At 42.8% G+C, this 19,882-nt stretch overlaps 1 protein-coding gene across 1 annotated transcript; it reads right to left on the reverse strand.

The window, feature by feature from the left end:
- Positions 1-8,792: 8,792 nt before the first annotated feature.
- Positions 8,793-10,800, reverse strand: mcee (methylmalonyl CoA epimerase). Its single transcript, XM_043716290.1, has one exon. The coding sequence runs from the start codon at positions 10,623-10,625 to the stop codon at positions 10,152-10,154; it is 474 nt and encodes a 157-aa protein (XP_043572225.1). The 5' UTR covers positions 10,626-10,800; the 3' UTR covers positions 8,793-10,151.
- Positions 10,801-19,882: the final 9,082 nt, after the last annotated feature.

The raw sequence follows: 19,882 nt of genomic DNA on the forward strand, positions 1-19,882 counted from the left end.
TCCCAACGTCTGTGGAGGTGGACTAGGCACTTTGCCAGTGTGCAGAGTGGGAGGACACAGCAGAGATTGACACAGCTGCCGTGTTGACAGGGACTCCCCCTATTTTGACTGTTTCCTCCATGCTTCAAAGGAACCCTGTGGGAAACTGAAACAAACCTCAGAAAATGCTGGAAATCTGAAATAAAATCAGACAATGCTGGAGAAACTCAGCAGGGCGAGCAGCATTGGTGGAGACAGAAAATGTCTTGACATTTTGAGTCTGTAAGAAGAATGTCGACCATTCTTGAACTAACGGTTAAAGTTTAAAAATAAGACAACCATCATTTAAGACTGAGATTAGGAGATTTTATTTTTAATCAGAGGGATGGAAGTCTTGGGAAATCTCTTCTGCAGGAGGATATGGAAGAAACTCCTTTGAACCTCTTTAAGGTGGGGGTTGATAGAATGAGGCTAAAAGGCGATTGTGGATGGGCAGGAACAATGGTGTATTCAGGTCAACTATGATCGTTAGAACAGGTTCAAATGGCTGTGTGGCCTACTCTGGCTCCTAATTTATATGTTCTTACAAATATGTCTTTACAAATAACTCCAAACATCCCACACTGAGCACATCATCGAAGCTGACAATTCTTTGTCCTTCTGAGAGCGAGCTTCACTGTTGGAAGTGATGTTAAGGCACCTATCACCTCAGGTAGTGGTACAAATATCCCATTGGATTATTCAGTGAGATGCAAGGAAGATCGCTCTGCCACCCTGGACTCTCAACCAACACATCAAACTGATTACATTTATCGCTTTGTTGATAGTGCAATCTTGTTGTGTGAAAAATAGCGCTCGTCATTACAACAGTGACCGCTCCATGAAAAAAACTTCATTCATCATAAAGTGCTTTGGAATGTCCTAAAGTTGTAAACGCTATTTTGGAAATCCTAGTTCCTCCCTATTTTATTTAACCCTTGGGGAAAACAAAAGCTGTTATCTCATTGCAGCAATGATGCTTCCTTTCAACATGTACAGAGATATCCAAACTATTGTTTTGGTCTCTCCATCCAGTTGGTTGTCATTACAGAGTTGAATGATTACATAGTTTGTGGAATGGCAGCTCAGAGTTTGTAACTGTCCTCTTCCTGAGGTCAGCCTCGTATGCTACACTTTGGAAAAGTGACATTTAGATTTACAACTTGGGGATGGGGGGGGGGAATTGCTGGATTTGTGGAAGGAAATTGGGAATGGGCTGAGCTTGGGGCCATTGCCTCTGGAAGCAAATTCAAGGGTCAGGTGGAAGTGGGCTGATGCCAAAGTGTCCAGTTTAAAAGATTCACCTTTATCTGCTGGGACAGCGGCATTGTTCGGGACTTGAGCACAAGACAATCTAAACCTCACCCACGACCCTCACTCGAAACCCTCCTCCGTATACAATTACCAAGTACCAGTCATGATTGATTGATTTATTGTTGTCACATATACCAACATACAGTTTGTTTTGCGTGCTCTATAGGCAGATTGTACCATACAAAGTGCGTCAGGGTAGCAGAACAGAGGCAGAATTCAGTGTTACATTCATAAGTTTGATAATAGTGGGAAAGAAGCTGTTTTTGAATCTATGTATCATTGAGAATTATTTGAGAAGCTTATAAATCTGACAAGAAAAGCAGATAGAACTTCAAAATTCACCCTTAAAAATCCTCTCAGCAACTCAAAAAGAAGTCACTGGACCAAGTTCAAATTTCCCGAACAGCAATGTAAACAACCCAGGTAAAGAATGCAAAAGTGAGCTTATTACTCAAACACTCAAAATGAGATTCTATTGAGCAACTCTGTCAGCAAAATCTGCAGAGCTAAATACTTTTAAATCTTTGAGGTCTGCTTGTAGTTCTGGTACCTTCTCAAATCATTGAAACAGCCTGAATAATGGCTGAGCTATCAAAGGAAACATGACAACTTACACAATCAAATGTGAATTCCATTAGTGTTCAGTGCAAAGCGGCACTTAATCCAGCGTATAATTTACTGGAATGGAGCTGAAGGAATTTTCAATTTCGGGATGCTGATCAATTTAATGTTTTTTTAAGAATTACATCTTATCATCAATTATTGTTTTAAAAACACATCAAAATAAAATGCAGTATTATATATTTTAAGTTGGCAAAATCTTTTGAAATTATACGTGCTCTCGTTCTTAATTTTAAATTGGTACTCCTCCATGGTTCACAATACCTCTGAACTGGCATGAAGCAAGTCAACTGAAATGTGGTCCCACTCCTTGAAGATTGTGTAAGGTTGAATAATATCTGCTCCTGTAATGTCAGGACAGCAAAACACAGGCTCACGGCCCACCCCTTTCTCACGCTGATGAAAATTGTTGGTGATGGAAGTGACAGTCCCTTTACACTATCATCGAAAGTAGAAGCAGGCCATTCAGCCCTTACCAATCCTCCAAACCCACCCCCCTGTCCTCTACCCTGCATTTATTATTGCTAACCCATCTAATCTACACATCCCTGGACACTATGGGCAGTTTAGCATGGAAATCTACCTAACCTGCACATCTTTGCTCTGTGGGGTGAAACTAGAGCACCTGGAGAAAACCCATATAGACCACAGGGAGAATGTGCAAATTTTACGCAGTCACCTGACAGTGGAATCAAACCGGAGTCCTTGCTGCTGTGAGGCAGCAGTACTAACCACTGAACTACCATGCTGCTAAACTATGTGTTAAGCCCACCTGACCTATTTTGATTGCACTGGAATAGGAAACTCTGCTCCTTTATTTACTAACATGTTATTGTATTTTCACAGCTCTGTGGCGAGAAGCAGCCTACAAGAGCACAAAGATACTCCACATAATTCTTAATCCGTAGGACTGTTATCAATGTCAAATTCCCTCGGTTGAGGATGGGGCCTGGGTGGTGAAACAAAGATTGTTGTAGTTCCTGGTAACAAGAATGATGTGGGAAAAATTAACTTATAGGACGAATTTAACATAAAGCACTCCCAGAATGTCACCACTGCTACCAAGGTGACACATATTATCTCAGTTCTATTGCAAAGGCAGTGATGAGACATATTTTTGAATTTCTCTACTCAATGTGATGGGTGAGTTCTCCTGGCTTTGACCCAGGAAAAGTGACAAAAACTCAGGGTGTGAGGTGTGACTAAGAGGGGAGCATGTTTCCAACTGTCCTTGTAGATGAGAATCCCACAGTAGACAGCTACTGTCAAACGATTGCATCCTTTCACTATCATATATTTTTGCTGTCATCAATTTTGAATCAGATTTAATAACCCAAGGAGCTGAGTCACACGGCAAACCTTTAAAAAGGCAGAGTTCTTTTTTTTAAAAAAAGTGGGTGATGGGGCTTCATGAAGCGCTGAAGCTGAATAATGCCATGTAAGGGGGATGGAGAATAGAAGGGCCTGGAGATGTAAAAATGCCATCCAATTTACACTGGGTGTAATGCTTGGCAGGTTTTGGCAGAACCCCACATGAAAATAGATGTCAATTCCATGTTGCTGCCTGTCTCCATTTTATACAGTCATATGCACGGAAACAGATCCTTTGGTCCAACCAGTCCATGCCGCCCATAATTCCAAACTAAACCAGTCCCACCTGCCTGCACTTGGCCCATATCCCTCCAAACATTTCCAATTCATATACTTATCTAAACATTGTGTCTGTACCCACATCCACCACTTCCTCTCGAAGTTCATTCCACATGAACCACTCTGTAAAAAAAGGTTGCCCCTCATGTCTTCTTTAAATTGTTCTCCTCTCACCTTAAAAATATGACTCCCCCCTCCCCCCCCCAAAGTCTTGAAATTCCGTACCCTAGGGAAAAAGACACCTTATCCAAACCCTATTATTTTATAAATCTCTACAAGGTCACTTCTCAACTTCCTATACTCCAGTGAACAATGTCCCAGCCTATCCTCTTGAAATTTGACATTTTCTGTGAGGTGGGTGGGTGGGTGCAAGTGAATCCTGTAAGGTCAGCAATCCATGACACATGGAAGACTGTTCCAAGGTTAGGAATCTTTTTTGACAAGTTTAGAAATTATTGGCAACCACGTGCCATCATTAGATGCTGCATTACAAGTGATGAATATTCTTATAGTAGTTTCCAAACTTTACATGGTGGATGTTTTAAAATAACTCTTCAAACTGAAGGTAAAGCAGAACATTCTGAATGAGGCGCACACTAATTCTGCCTGGACACAAGGCAATGAATCCAACTGTTACTATTGAAAAATCAGGTGACACCTTGGCACAGAAATATGGACAGCTACTTTTTTTGGTCAGATATTCAGATTTGGAGAGGAACAAAGAAAGAGTATTGCCACTCTAGAGGGAAGCATCAGGTGTCAAGACCACTGCAGGTTGATTTTGTGTTAACGATTCAGCAGAATGCTTGCTAACGTTGGCTTTCTGTGCACAAGACAACAGGACCCTTCTTGATTTCAGGAATTGTCAAGGTGGGCTATGCTGTGGACGTTGGTGCTGGGATAATCTGGCTGAGTGGAACAATTTTTGATGGATGCTAGAAAATTCTAATTTTGCAAGCTGAAGTGATCTTCCTAGAAACTGAGAATACATTGAGATTTGATCACATTACACGCTTCTGATGGATGGGCAGCAAAGTAAAAACATTTCATGAGGCATTTTGATTAAACTAATTAGTTTATGCAAAAGTCTCTTTTCTTTTAATTGCCTGTTAAGTAATGCTCCATCTGTATGGATTTTAATTTGCTTGTTAAAGTTAATGCCTTAAAATATGAAATCTTGTCCTGCAATTCATTTCATTGGTGACTGGGAAAATCATTGTTGTTTTTACACAAACAGCTCTTGGTTTCCATAAGGATAATAACAGTGATCAATCCTGGGGCTTTGTTCTTAAAAGGAAGTCACCAATGATCAGGATTGTGGAAGTGCTAAAATTCTTTAGAGTACTTCCTTTATTGGAAATAGAGCTCTCTTCTGCATTCTGTTGTTAATGTGCTATTTGGAACTTCCATGTTAAGTTTTACATTGATAAACTGTCGAGCCATCTTTGCATGATTGAAGAAGTGCAATGGATGACCATCATTTCAGGCTACTTCAAAAGGCTTTCATAAATTAAGCTTTACAGACTTTACAAATAGAATGTTTGGCTAAACTCCCAAGTTTGTTGACACAACTATCAAAAGACCATGAGTTTTGTTTTTTACTGACAACAGTTTTGAATAGTTAATAATGCTCTTCGGAATATGTTCTTGAATCGTTTGATTGACTGCTATATGATCACCTTTTTTCATAAAGGTGTCAAGCAAAATACTATTCAGTTTGAATAAGGTTACTGTTAATTGAAGAGGAATGGGGTGAAGCTAGAGTCTCTGACACTTACAGAATTGGGCCATTTCTGTGCAAGGTAATGGGGCCAACTCTAGCGTAACCTCAGGATCCTACAATATAAATATTGGCATTGAGGGCTGAGGGGAATGATGTGAGGGACAGGCATTGCCATTCTTACTCAGTTCATGCTACAATACTGAAAAATCCATCTTTGCGAGAGAGGTGGGAGGTACATTTGCGACTTTTGATCTGAATTTCTCTCGGGGTCAGAAGGCAAGGGAATTATTCAAACTACTACTCTGTTGATATTTATTCTGATTTAAATGATGGTTTGGTTTGTAGATAAGCTAGTTTGTAACAGAATCAATAATGTTGCTGTACAATTCTGTTATTGGAGTCCCCCTAAAAGCACAGATTTGCAATCTCAAAGTTATTAAGTAAGAGTTCTGGATGGTGGCAAACAAGAGCTGAGATCTGACTGGAAAAATACTGAACCGAGTTATCTACTGTCCATCAGTGCAATCAGTCTATTGCAACTCTGATACGGTATTGTTCAATGTTAGTAAATATAGAGTCATAGAGCTGAAAGCATGGAAATAGACCCTTCATACCAACTCATCCATGACGAACAGCTATCTTAAATTAATCTAATCCCATCTGCCAGCATTTGGTCCATATCCTCTAAACCCTTCCTATCCATGTACCCATCCTTTAAAAATGTTGTAATCCCACCACTTCCTCTGGCAGCTCATTCCATACAAACATTCCCAATACATTAGAAGTCTATATTAATTACATTAATATTCACTGCACCACAATCACATCTCACACCAAATCTGCTTTTAAAATATTTATTCTAGTATTAAAATCATATGACTCTGCAGGGCCTACACTTCTAAAATATTTTATCTGCTGGAAGCCTGAAAAGGCACAATATCAATACAAATTGTTCCCATTTTACATAAATTACTGAGAGGACAGGATGAGTTTTGGTTCATTTGGAGTTGGAAGCTTTTAGGGCTGTTAAATGGATTGTTAACATCAACATCAAACTAGTATTGCTTCCCAGGCCATTTGAAATACAGTGGAATAGTTGAGGAAAATCAGCCATGATTTACACACCTGGGTGCACTTTGTGGCATTTTCATTCAATTTTACTTAAGAGTTATTTGAGTAAGTATGCCAGTATTTTTTTCCCCGAATTAGGCACTAACCAACAGGCCAATTTAAATTTGCACAAGATCTGACCAACTGACATGGTATAGATTTCTGTGCAGAGCAACGTGAACTCTATATTAGCTGAAAAAGTAGTCGTCTTCATAATCTACATCTGCTCAGTGTTGAGACACATTATCACACGCTCTTCAGTAATTTACCAATTCCTTTGGTAGATATTGTGCATCAGGCCAATATACAGACCAACCATATAACGGCATTTGTAACCACAATTGAATCCATCCATTTTTGGCATGAGAGTGTGCAGGAGACAACTAGAGTAGCAAAGTGGTTATCTTACTGGAATAGCAATGCAGATGAGTATGCTAATAACCTGGAGATATGAATTCAAATGTTACTATTTATATAAATCTGAAATAAACATCAAGGCAAGGGCACAGAATGGGAGAAAGTGAGGACTGCAGATGCTGGAGATCAGTCGAGAGTACAGTGCTGGAAAAGCACAGCAGGTCAGACAGCGTCTGAGGAACAGGAGAATCGACGTTTCGGGCATTCCCGCACAGAACGTTGAGGAAAGGAGGTGGGGTGCAGGAGTTTCAATGTCTATCAACAGTGGCTTGATAGCAGCACTGCTAACTAAGCTGGGAAAACCCTGAAGGACATACCTTGTCTTCATTGCTCAGACCTTTTGAGTTTAGGAGTTGGGATGTCATGTTGAGGTTGTACAGGACATCAGTGAGGCGTCGTCTAGAGTACTGTGCCCAATTCTGGTCACCCTCTTATAGGAAGGATATGATTAAGCTGGAAGGAGTTCAGAAAAGATATACAATGATGTTGCTGGGAATCGAGGGCTTGAGTTAAAGGGTGACAATTGGTGGATATTTTTCACGGAGCATTGGTGGTTGAGGGGTGACTTTATAGAGGTTTATAAAATCATGAGGGTCATAGATAAGTTGAATGGCAGGTTACTTTTTCGTAGGGTGGGCATTTTTTTTCAAGTAAGAGGAGTAAGATTTAAAATTTAAAAAAAGGGGCATTTTTGTTTTTACGCAGTGAATGGTTCGTGTGTGGAATGAACTTCCAGAGGAAGTGAGTTACACTGCTGTCCGATCCAGCAGTGAATGTTCAAAGCTGCTGTTTCTGTTGCTTGATGTTGCGGCTGGACATTAGTTCAGCCACTTTTGGAGTACTGTGTGCAACTCTGGCCTCCCTACTATAGGAAGGATTTGTGAAACTTGAAAGGGTTCAGACAAGATTTACAAGAATGGTGTTAAGGTTGGGGGGGCTTAAGCTATTGGGACAGGCTGAATAGGCTGGGGCTGTTTTCCCTGGAGCATCGGATGCTGAGGGGTGACCTTCTACAGCTTTATAAAATCATGAGGGGCATGGATAGGGTAAATAGACAAGATCTTTTCCCTGGGGTGGGGGATTCCAAAACTAAAGAGCATATGTTTAAGGTGAGAAGGGAAAGATTTAAAAGGAACCTTAAGGGGTAATGTTTTCACACAGAGGGTGGGTGTGTATGGAATGAGCTACCAGAGGAAAGTTGAGGCTGGTATAATTACAACCTTTAAAAGGCATCTGGATGGATATATGAATAGAAAGAGTTGAGGGATATAACTCAAATGCTGGCAAATGGGACTAGATTTATATAGGATATCTGGTTGGCAAGGATGAGTTGGACCAAAGGGTCTGTTTCCATGCTGTATATCCCTATGACTCTATGGTGGATGTGGGTACAGTTACAATGTTTAAAAGACTTTGGGTAAGTACATGAATAGGAAATGTTTGGAGACATATGTGCCAGAAACAGGTAGATGGGAAGAGTTTAATTTGGATTATGGTCAGCATGTACTGGTTGGACTGAAGGGTCTGTTTCCATGCTGTGTGACTCAAAACTTGCCACAAATCCAGCAGGCAGATAACGGAAGAATGAACAAGGCTGATGAGAAACACAACTTAATTTCCATTGATCTAACAGTTGTAGAGAGTTCTGTCTACAGTAGTATTAGTCACCATCCTTGTGAAGACAAAGATTCTCTATGCACATGAGTGCACTGGTGCCACTACTGTTTTGAATGGGGATTGATTCAGAACACTTCAAGCCAAATCAAAACCAGGTGCTATGAGCCATCAGCAGAACTGTACGCCACTACAATCTCCAAACTAATGGCATATCCCTCATTCTAGCACCATGCCAGGGTCTAAACCCAGCTCAATCAGAAAGTATACAAGTATATCATATGCAGCACTAGGCATACTCAAAAATGACACGGGAAACCTCAGATCCAACAAAATCAGATTAATTTTACCAGGAATTAACATTACAACCCATTAGTACTTGGAAAACATTTGAAAATATTTGAGGAAAAACATTTACAATTAAAGGTGAAGAACAAAATGAACAGAAAATGTTGATACCGATCACCGATTAGGCTGCAGGTAAACATTCCTGGTGGGATTCACTTACTCCAAATTAGAGAGACTGAGGAAGTAATGTCAAGCAGACAGCTGGAGCTGGAATAGGACAGAGCATCACGGAGTTCAGAACAACAGCCACATTTAATAATCAATTAAATAGGAAGATGATGGGCTGCCATTCTGCATTTCTGTATTGCTTTTTGAGAATTCATGGCATCCCAAAGTATATCACAGATTATATATTTTGAAGTTGCTGGTGCAATGTATGACATGTGGCACCAAATTTGTATGCAGCCTGATCTCTAAACCAAAACTAGATAATGACCATCTAATCTGGTGTAGTGTTGCCAGTTGCTGGGTAAATATTGGCCCCAGTACATCTATGAGAACTCACTACTTCTTTTAAACAGTAGATGATGATTTTACCTCCAATTGTTGAAATAGACAACCACCTTGGTATACCTGAAAGGCAGTAGCAGTTGCCAGTACTGCACTGAAACTCCCAGGCTTAATTATGTGCTTATGACTTGGTGCAAAGCTTGAACACAAAAGCCTTTGACACAGAGGCAAAAATCATTTCTAACTGAGCTGAAACCTTGAACAAGCAAAACTGTGGCAAAGGATTGTTTTCACCTGAATTTGTGATCTGGCAGCAGAGCACGATCATGATTTAGCCTCACAAATAAGTATCTAGGGAGGAGTATCCTAAAGTTACTTTAGAATGTCGATTTAACATTTAAGTCGTCTCAAGGCAGAAGAATGGAAAACTGAACACAATAAATCAATTTCGCCACAAATATCACCCATCCCTAGGCTTCAATAATGCCGAAAGGAATTAATAGTATCTGAAGTTTAAGTGTAGAGGCGAAGGCCAACGACAAGGAAGTGAGCAGGGGACATGGAGTAAATATCTCAATCCTCCTCCCCTTCTTTCACTCAGCACCATTAACTTCTGATCCTTTAGAGGTTTGGCGAACGGGGGCTGGCCGTCACTAATTTCGGTTTTTAGTCGAAGGCAGTTTAGAAACAAGACGCAGGCGAAGTCCCTCATTAGTCTTGGTTATCCGAACAAATCGCTCGCGGTTGATGTCTGCTGCTAAGTGGCCTTTACAGAGAAGGTCACAGCCCTCAGCCCGAGTTTGGGTCAGTTTCAGGTCGTCCCGAGGTTGGGCTAAGGAGGGGGAAAGGGTTTTATTCCACTGCCAGACCTCCGCCCCAGTCCTCCTCAGGCCTCCTCCAGCTCCACCAGGACCCCGCCGCAGTCTTTGGGATGGAGGAAGATGACGGGTTTACCGTGGGCTCCGATCCGAGCTTCGGGACTCAGGGTGCGGATGTGGAGCTCCCGGAGCCGCTGGATGGCGGCAGACAGTCGGTCCACCTCGATGCAGATGTGGTGCAGGCCGCCGTCTCGGTGTTTATTCAAGAAGCCGCGGATCGGGCTGTCAGGGCCCAGCGGCTCCAGCAGCTCCAGCTTGGTGTTGCCCAGCTCGACAAAAACGGTGACGACCCCGTGCTCGGCCAAGGGCACGGGCTCGCTCACCTGGGCCCCTAAAACGTCCCGGTAAAAGCAGCGGGCCTTCTCCACCCCCGGCACCGCGATCGCTACGTGGTTGAGACGGCCGAGCTTCCAGAGGGCGTCCCCGATGCCCGAGCTGAAGGCCCGGCTCCCCATGGCAACCTTCAACATGGAGGCCGCCATCTTGCTGCCGCTTTCAAAGACAACTTTATTGACACTTCATCCGGGGCATTGTTAGTCTGCCCGAGATCCCACGCCTTCTCCGGGGGAACACCCAGCCCGTGGCACCGAGGCACAGCCCCTTCAACAAGGGCACTGTCAATCAGCCCGATGTCAACCTGACGCCCCGCCCCTTCACCAGGGGCATGCTCAGCCCGACGCCCCGCCCCTCTATCCGGGCACAGTTGGTCTGCCCGACGCCCCGCCCCTCTATCCGGGCACAGTTGGTCAGCCCGAAGCCCCGCCCATTCATCCGTGGTACTGCCAGCCCGAGGATCCGCCTCTTCCTCCGGAATACCGTCAACCCGAGGCTCAGGGGTCAAAATGGAGGGCCCTCCCCTTTATCTGGGGCACCGTCAGTCAGCTCGAGGCCCCGCCCCTTCATCCTGGGGAACCGTCGTTTAGTCCGATTCTCCGCCCCTTCATCCGGGGCACTGTAAGTCAAATAGAGGCCCCGCCCCTTCACCTGGGGCGCTGTCATTCAGACCGAGGCCCCACCCCTTCATCCGGGTACTGTCTCAAAGCGGGAATCTGTGTTCCTGTTCTCCTCCAATGTAGGCCTGACTCCAGAGGACTTTGTAAACTTTGCAGATATTTCGCAGAGGGTGGAAAATCAAAAACATGTGGAGGCAGAGGATCATTTGATGAAATCTTGCCTATGTTATGGTGGAAGCTGAGATCTTACCAGTAGGAGTTACCACAATAAATGACCATTTCAAAGGCCACCACTCAGAATAAGGGGTGATCCAATCAATATAACTTGTTTAATGTGATATAACAAAAGGAAACAACCAAACCATGATATTACATCCAGAGTCTTACCGACCAGTGGTTCGTACCTCAATAATCATGAAGTGTTTCAGGAGGTTGGTCATGTCCCATATCAACTCCAGTCTCACAGGCCTGCTTTGATTCACTACAATTTGCTTGCTGATGTAGCTGGTCCATATTGGATGCCAAATATCTAGGTCTGCAATTATCCCTGCAACATCTGGACATCAAGGATTTATATGTCAGACTCAGCTCCCCCTTGAACACCATTATCTCCTCCAGACTGGTCTCAAAACTCTGACATTGGTCTTGATTCTGCCCTTTATAACTGGATCCTTAACTTTCTGACCCACAGGTAGATAGGATAGTTGAGAAGGCGTTTGGTATGCTTTCCTTTATTGGTCAGACTATTGAATACAGGATTTGGGAGGTCATGTTTTTTAGATTAGATGAGATTACAGTGTGGAAACAGGCCCTTCAGCCCAACAAGTCCACACCGACCCGCCGAAGCGCAACCCACCCATACCCCTTACCTAACACTACCGGCAATTTAGCATGGCCAATTCACCTGACCTGCACATCTTTGGACTGTGGGAGGAAACTGGAGCACCCAGAGGAAACCCACACAGACATGGGGAGCACGTGCAAACTCCACACAGTCAGTCACCTAAGGCAGGAATTGAACCCGGGTCCCTGGTGCTGTGAGGCAGCGGTGCTAACCACTGTGCCACCATGTTGCAGCTGTACAAGACATTGGTTAGCCGTTTGGGATATTGTGTGCAAATCTGATCTTCCTATTGGAAGGATGTTGTGAAACTTGAAAGGGTTCAGAAAAGGCTATTGCCAGGGTTGGAGGATTTGAGCTATAAGGAGAGGTTGAATAGGCTCGGGCTGCTTTCCCTGGAGTGTCGGAGGTTGAGGGATGACCTTATAGAGGTTTATGAAAACATGAGGGGCATGGATAGGATAAATAGACAAAGTCTCTCCCTGGGGTGGGGCAGTCCAGAATTAGAGGACATAGGGTTGGGATGAAAGGGGAAAGATATAAAAGAGACTTAAGGGCAACTTTTTCACGCAGAGGATGGTGCATGTATGGAATGAGCTGCCAGAGGATGTTGTGGAAGCTAGTACAATTGCAACATTTAAAAGGCATCTGGATGGGTATATGAATAGGATGGGTTTGGAGGGATATATGCCAGGTGGGACGAGATTGGGTTGGGATATCTGGTCGGCATGTTGAACCAAAGTGTCTGTTTCCGTGCTGTACATCTCTATGACTGACTCAGGCAGCAATCATTGAAGATGGGTAACCGCACCTCCTCCACAATTACACTCAACACTGGACATTCACCCCCCCCCAAAAAAAAAACGGATGTGTACTCATCCCCCTAGTGAATTCCAAGTATACCCATGACTATGTTGCCAAATTCCAAATGAATGCCATCCATAAGTTTGGTGACAACTCCACTGTAGTAGGATGGACATCTAACAACAACAGATCAAAATACAGAAGGGAGATACAGGTAGTTCTTCTATACTGCTTCAGTTGCATTCCAGCGAAACCCCACTTAATAGAAAGTTGCTTAATATAAATAATGGGGCCTATGGAAAAATGGGGGTTTGGGCAGACCAGCAAAAAAATCACTCACAATCACTCAAAAATCCCCAAAAAGTCTAACACAATGTATAACACAGCCAGAATGAAGGTATAAATCATATTTATCAATGAAACAAAAGCAAATTTAACAGAGTACATTAAAAAAATTGTTAATGCAGGGACAGAGGATCATCATTGGTGTGTAAGGTAGACTCCCTCATTCCTATTAAGCAAGCTATTTCACATATTCTCTCCTTGTGCTCAAAATGCTTTACAATGTCTAGATTCTCTTCCAGTGTTGTAGCTTTTCTTCTGCATTCACAACATGCAGTCTTATCACTTACTAACATTCTTGTCACTCGCATGCGCAGAATGAGTCACTGCTGGAATTGCGCTGTTGTAAATAGAGGTAAGCGTTCTTGAACATACGATTCCTTAATTCCTCGATGACGTTATAAGCAAATCAGGCTGCTGGAACTTGTGTTATCCAAGAACTTGGTGGCCTTGGTGATGTGCTGCAATGAGAACAACCTCTCTCTCAACATTAGCAAAACTAAGGAACTGATCATTGACTTCAGAAGGAAAGGAGGAGAACATGCCTCCATCTACGTGAACAGAATTGTTGTTGAGAGGGTGGAGACCGTCAAATTTCTCGGAGTGACGATAACCAACAATATAGATGAGATGGTCAAGAAGGCACAACAATGCCTCTTCTTCCTCAGGCGGCTCAGGAAATTTGGCATGACCATTAGCATCTTCAGCAACTTCTGCAGATGCATCATTGAAAGCAAACGGTCCGAGTGCATAACAACTTGGTATGGCAACAGCTCTGCCCAGGACTGTAAGAAACTACAGAAGATAGTGTGCATGGCCCAGACCATCACAGAAGCCAACCTTCCATCCGTGGACTCCATGTACACGGTTCACTGCTGCGGAAAGGCTGCCAACATCATCAAAGACCCATCAGAATCTGGTAATGATCTCCTACAACCACTTCTGTCAGACAGAAGCCTGAACACACGCACCAGCTGGTTCAGGAAAGGCTTCTTCCCAGCCATTACTAGACTGATGAATGGACTCTCTAGCCTCAGTAAGTAATGTAACCTGTATACCTATGTCAAAGTCTTTTTGATCTGTACATTCTTGCGTACTATGATCTGCCTGCGCTGTTCATAAACAAAGCTTTTCACTGTACTTTGGTACACGTCACAGTAAATCAATCAATCAGTCTCTCAGGCGCTATAGCGTGCAGTTATTGCTGAAGGTCTGTTGAGTCAGAGCCCAATATTCAGCTCTTTAAAACCTCTCCATGTCCCTTAGGCACCATACAAAATTTGGAGATGTCTACAAAGCCAAAAATCAGTAACTTGCAAGAAAACAACATACCCAGAAAAGATTAATATTTCCAGGCAGGGATCTTGCTTTTTAGGGTCACCTTTGGTTTTCTGGTAACTAGCTGGCAGCCTGAGCTTGAGTTGACCTTAATTTTGAGGTCTCACTGGCACTGCACTGGTGAGCTGTCATGCATTGATTATCCTTCCGATGAAATTTGCTGCATTCTGGCCTCTTATTATTGGGGGACTGAGTCAGTAGTAATGTAAGTGTGAATTGAAAGGTGGTAATCAGAGTGAGTGGAGATATCCCATGATGGCAGCAGCCTAAGATTGTTTTTATAGGAGACCCTTGTTCCTCCCATAGGCTCACAGATCTGATTCCAAACTTACCCAAACTGGGCCTCTTAGCTGCTCAGGCATGATACAGGCCAAGATCAGTTGCAGTCCCAAATAATTTTTGAAACTAATCTGGTGAAAATGTTGACTTACTAGTTATCAAGATCCTGTGAAGGTTTTGCTGCAGGTGTTTCATTTTCTGCAGAATTGAGAACTGTGACAGAGCAAAGGCCATTGTTGATGGAACTGAACGTAGTTAGTCTTTGAATGTTAGCTGAGGAACTCTGGGGACAAATGTTCTGTGATTATTTACTTTACATTAGTGGATTATATTGTTTTACTTTACAAATCTATGCCCGTCTTTCCCAGACCTTTCCATGTTGGATTCCCCCTCAGACAAGTCTTATGAAAGTCACAAATGTTACTCTATGTGACCAAGAGAAAAATATGTAATCCCTCCTTGTGCTTAGAAACATTGCAACTTCATGTCAAGAAACAACAGTAGCAGGAGTATTAGATTTGCAATCATAAAACTCTCCTATACAGCTGAAGTTGGGAGTGCTGTCCTGATTGGAAACTGCCCCCAATCCTGTTGTCTTAGGAAAGCACAGTATTTAAGGGGACAGGAATTATTGAACTGAACAGAAAGTGTATCTGATGAGTAGATGCTTTTTGGCTAAATCTGCACTTGAAGAATACTGAAATAAGTAAAACTTTCTAATGTTATCCTAGTTCCTTGTATACGTTCTCTGCAGCCATAACATTGTATTCCTTGCTCTGTTCTATTACATTTATGCATTTTATATGGTATGATATGCTTATATTGCATGTTAAACAAAACTTTTCACTGTACCTAGGTACATGTGATAATAATTAATCAAATCAAATTATAAAGTTGGAACAATGAGATTCACTCCTTGTCTCAGTTTTGCTATTGGATATGTTCAGAAAACTAAAAGGGCTAAGATCCATCAGATGCAGGACAAATTATCCCTAAATCTCATGTGCCCTTCTCTAAAATAATTTTAAGAGGGATTTGATGCAAAGGTGAGGAGATAGAGTCAAAGAGCTCTACAGCATGGAAACAGATCCTTCAGTCCAACTTGTCCATGTTGACTAGATATATTAATCTAGTCCCATTTGTCAGCATGTGGCCCATATCCATCTAAATCCTTCCTATTCATACATCCATCCAGATACCTTTTAAATGTTGCAATTGTACCAGCCTCTACCACTTCCTCTGGCAGCTCATTCCATACAAGCACCAATCTCTGTGTGAAAAAGTTGCTCCTTAATTTCCCCTCTCACCTTAAACCTATGCCCTTTAGACTCCCCCATGCTGGAGAAAAGACCTTGGCTATTTACCCTATTCATGCCTCTCATGATTTCATAAATATCTATAAAGCCACCCGTCAGCCTTCGCTGCTCCAGGTAAAATAACCCCAGCCTATTCAGCCTTTACCCGTAGTTCAAACCATTCAAACTTGGCAACATCCTTGTAAATCTTGTCTGAACCCTTTCAAGTTTCACAACATCTTTCCTATAGCAGGGAGACCAGAATTGAATGCAGTATTCCAATAGTGGCCTAACAATGCCCTGTACGGCTGCAACATGACCTCCCAACTCCTGTACTCAATACTCTGACCAATAAAGGAAAGCATACCAAACACCTTCTTCACTATCCTATCTACCTGCGACTCCACTTTCCAGGAAAGTCAGAGTGGGACTCACTGATGTAATATATCTTAATTATATTAGATCTCCATGAGGGGTTTAAAAAATATATACATGTTTATATATAATTTTTAAAAGGCTGAGCAGTATTTTTGAAATGAGTTTCCATGTGGACAATAACGGGGAGTTGAATTGAGGAGTCACCTGAGATGAATTGGCACCCTTCATAAAATACTGCCATGGCTAAGACAAGCAATGCTATTTACAAGCCTTTGCCAGTGATTGGTGGGCATGGCTCTTTCCTACCAGTCTCACATTGACACTGAGTCATATGTAATGGTCATAGGATAAGCAATGTATGATGCATTCACGTCACACTGCCCACTCCATCTGGATGGATGTGTTCCAGCAGTTAATTGACCGACTGTGACTGCATCACCTTCTCTAGCATCATCTCCCTTACCCCACTTCTCAGCTGAGTGGCAACAGCTCCATCTCTTCTTTCCTGGGACAAGATCCTCATTCTTGCGGCAAAATTCAGTCCTGGATTTATATTGTCCGACATGTTAATTCTTTTTCCCTAAGTACAATGTCTATGTTATTTCCCTCTTTAAGAATCAAGTTTTCGCCTTCATACGTAAGTCACCCCTTTGGTCTCAAACCAGCTCTGCTTTTAATTATCCACACTCTCCCTCTTTGTGTATTTATGGCACACCTTTGGGTGTTCCTCTGTTTCACTTGCCAATATTTTTTAATGCTTTTCTAATTTCCTTTTTAATTATTGCCCTTAACTTTCTGTTCTCATGCAGGCTTTCTGTAGTATCAAGTGCACAGTATGTGATATAAGTTTTCCTTTTTTGCCTTCCTCAACTATGTGTTCTTGAGGTGAGTTTAGCTTTTGCATTCCCAGCCATTTTCTTTGTCAGAACAAATTTGTTTGCAACACTCTATCTGCTCCTTATAAGCTTCATGCTGCTCTGACACTGGTTTATCAGCAAGTGGCTCCCTCCAGTCCACAATTGCCAAATCATGGGTAGAATTGGAGATCCCGTGACTCTCTTGCGTGACTCTCATCAAGTTAGGGGCTGGAAGTCTTGCAGATGGCATTCCTTTGTGGAGGTCACTTAAGGCCATCATAGCCCAGAACGGTTGGTTCCTGCTGCAGCTAGTTTTTATCTAGCTGTGAGCAATGAGTTGGGGAAGACACACAGCAAGTCTTGTTGGATGGGTTTGCAGTGACTTACGAGGGAGCCCTTCATTCTTGGACATTTTATGCCTGATTGAATCAGGAGAGATGCCCGTGCAGGATTCTAGTTCTTATCCCTCTGCTCTCCTCCCCATGACCTCCGTCCCATTCTCACACCTTTATCTGGGATTCCATCAGTGACCCTCAAGCTATGCCCTATGTAATACCAGCACTTTCTTGGCACCCCCAATACTAGAGAATTGCCAGTCTCTGATTGGCCAGCAGCTCATTGGAGAAGGGTTTCTGGCCCATATGGGAGGATGTCCAGGTTGGTGCCTGTATGTGATCTAAATGTTTAGGATCTTGTAGAGAAAAGTGGTACAGGGATTTTACCAGTTATCGAACCAATGGGTTATCCCAGACCATAGAACATAGAACAATTCAGCGCAGAACAGGCCCTTTGGCCCTCGATGTTGTGCCGACCGGTGAACTATTCTCAGCTCGTCCCTCTACACTATCCCATCATCATCCATGCGCTTATCCAAGGATTGTTTAAATCACCCTAATGTGGCTGAGTTAATGTGGTGAAACGGTTAAAAATTATGTCCCAATACATGTGTGAATCTAACCGAATGGAGGTGTTGCTTAGTCCCGTGTGAATCTTATTACACACCTCCCCGTGTGAATCTTCTTATCTGTATGTAACCAGAATGGAATGTGTTTTTTAGCCTTGCTCTGCTGTTCACATAAAATGCTTATATCTGGAAAAGAGTATATCAGCTGAAAAAGTCTCCAGTTCGGTGAGTCTGCTCCGGGGTTACGTTTAACCGCCGAGCGTGGGTTGTTGGCAACCGCTCTACGAGAACTGACGGCTCCCAGTTCCGGTAACATGTAGAGTGAGTATAAGCCAGACCCGTTGTGCGACACTGCGGGGAATAAAATGCCCATATTCTAGCAGTCTCGCCTCTTGGTCGTTTGTTCTGTGTCAGACTACTCTCCTACGAACCTGACCTTGAGAATTTTTTAAAACAGTTAACTACATTGACAGGCAGGGCATTTCACGCCCTTACTACTCTCTGAGTAAAGAACCTGCCTCTGACATCTATCTTAAATCTATCACCCCTCAAGTTGTAGTTATGCCCCCTTGTACAAGCTGACGTCGTCATCCTAGGAAAAAGACTTTCACTGTCTACCATATCTAATCCTCTGATCATCTAGTATGCCTCTATCAAATCTCCTCTTAGCTTTCTTCTTTCCAATGAAAACAGACCCAAGTCTCTCAACCTTTCCTCATAAGACCTACACTCCAGACCAGGCAACATCCTTTTAAATTTCCTCTGCACCTTCTCCAATGCTTCCAAATCCTTCCCGAAATATGGCGACCAGAACTGTACACAATATTCCAAATGTGGCCGCAGTAACGTTTTGTATAGTTGCAGCATAATATTGTGACTCCGGAACTCAATCCCTCTACACACCGTATGCCTTCTTAACAGCACTATCCACCTGGGTAGCAACTTTCAGGGATTCATGTACATGGACTCCAACATCCCTCTGCATATCCACACTACCAAGAATCTTTCCATTGACCCAGTACCCTGCCTTCCTGTTATTCTTCCCAAAGTGCATTACCTCACATTTAGCTGCATTGAACTCCATTTGCCACCTCTCAGTCCAATCCTGCAGTTTATTTACGTCCCCCTGCAATCTGTAACATTCTTCTAAACTGTCCAATACTCCACCGATTTTAGTGTCATCTGCAAATTTACTAATCCATCCACCTATGCCTGCGTCTTATAAAAATGACAAACAATAGTGGTCCCAGAACAGATCCTTGTGCCATACCACTAGTAACCGGACTCCAGGCTGAATATTTTCCATCAAACACTGCTCACTGCTTTCTTTCAGAAAGCCAGTTTCTAATCCAAACTGCTAAATCACCCTCAATTCCACGCCTCTGCATTTTCTCCAACAGCCTACCACGTGGAACATATCAAAGGCTTTACTGAAGTCCATGTATACCACGTCAGCTGCCCTACCTTCATCTACATGCTTGGTCACCTTCTCAAAAAACTCAATGAGGTTTGTGAGACTTGACCTGCCCTTGATGAAACCATATTGACTATCTGAAATCAAATTGTTGCATGCTAGATGATTATAAATCTCATCTCTTATAATCCTTTCCAAAGCCTTTCCTACAACAGAAGGAAGGCTCACTGGTCTATAATTACCTGGGTCATCTCCACTGTCCTTCTTGAACAAGGGCACAACATTTGCAATCCTCCAGTCCTCTGGTACTAAACCTGTAGACAATGATGACTCA

This window comes from Chiloscyllium plagiosum, chromosome 26 (genome assembly GCF_004010195.1).
Source record: "Chiloscyllium plagiosum isolate BGI_BamShark_2017 chromosome 26, ASM401019v2, whole genome shotgun sequence".
NCBI lineage: Eukaryota > Metazoa > Chordata > Chondrichthyes > Orectolobiformes > Hemiscylliidae > Chiloscyllium > Chiloscyllium plagiosum.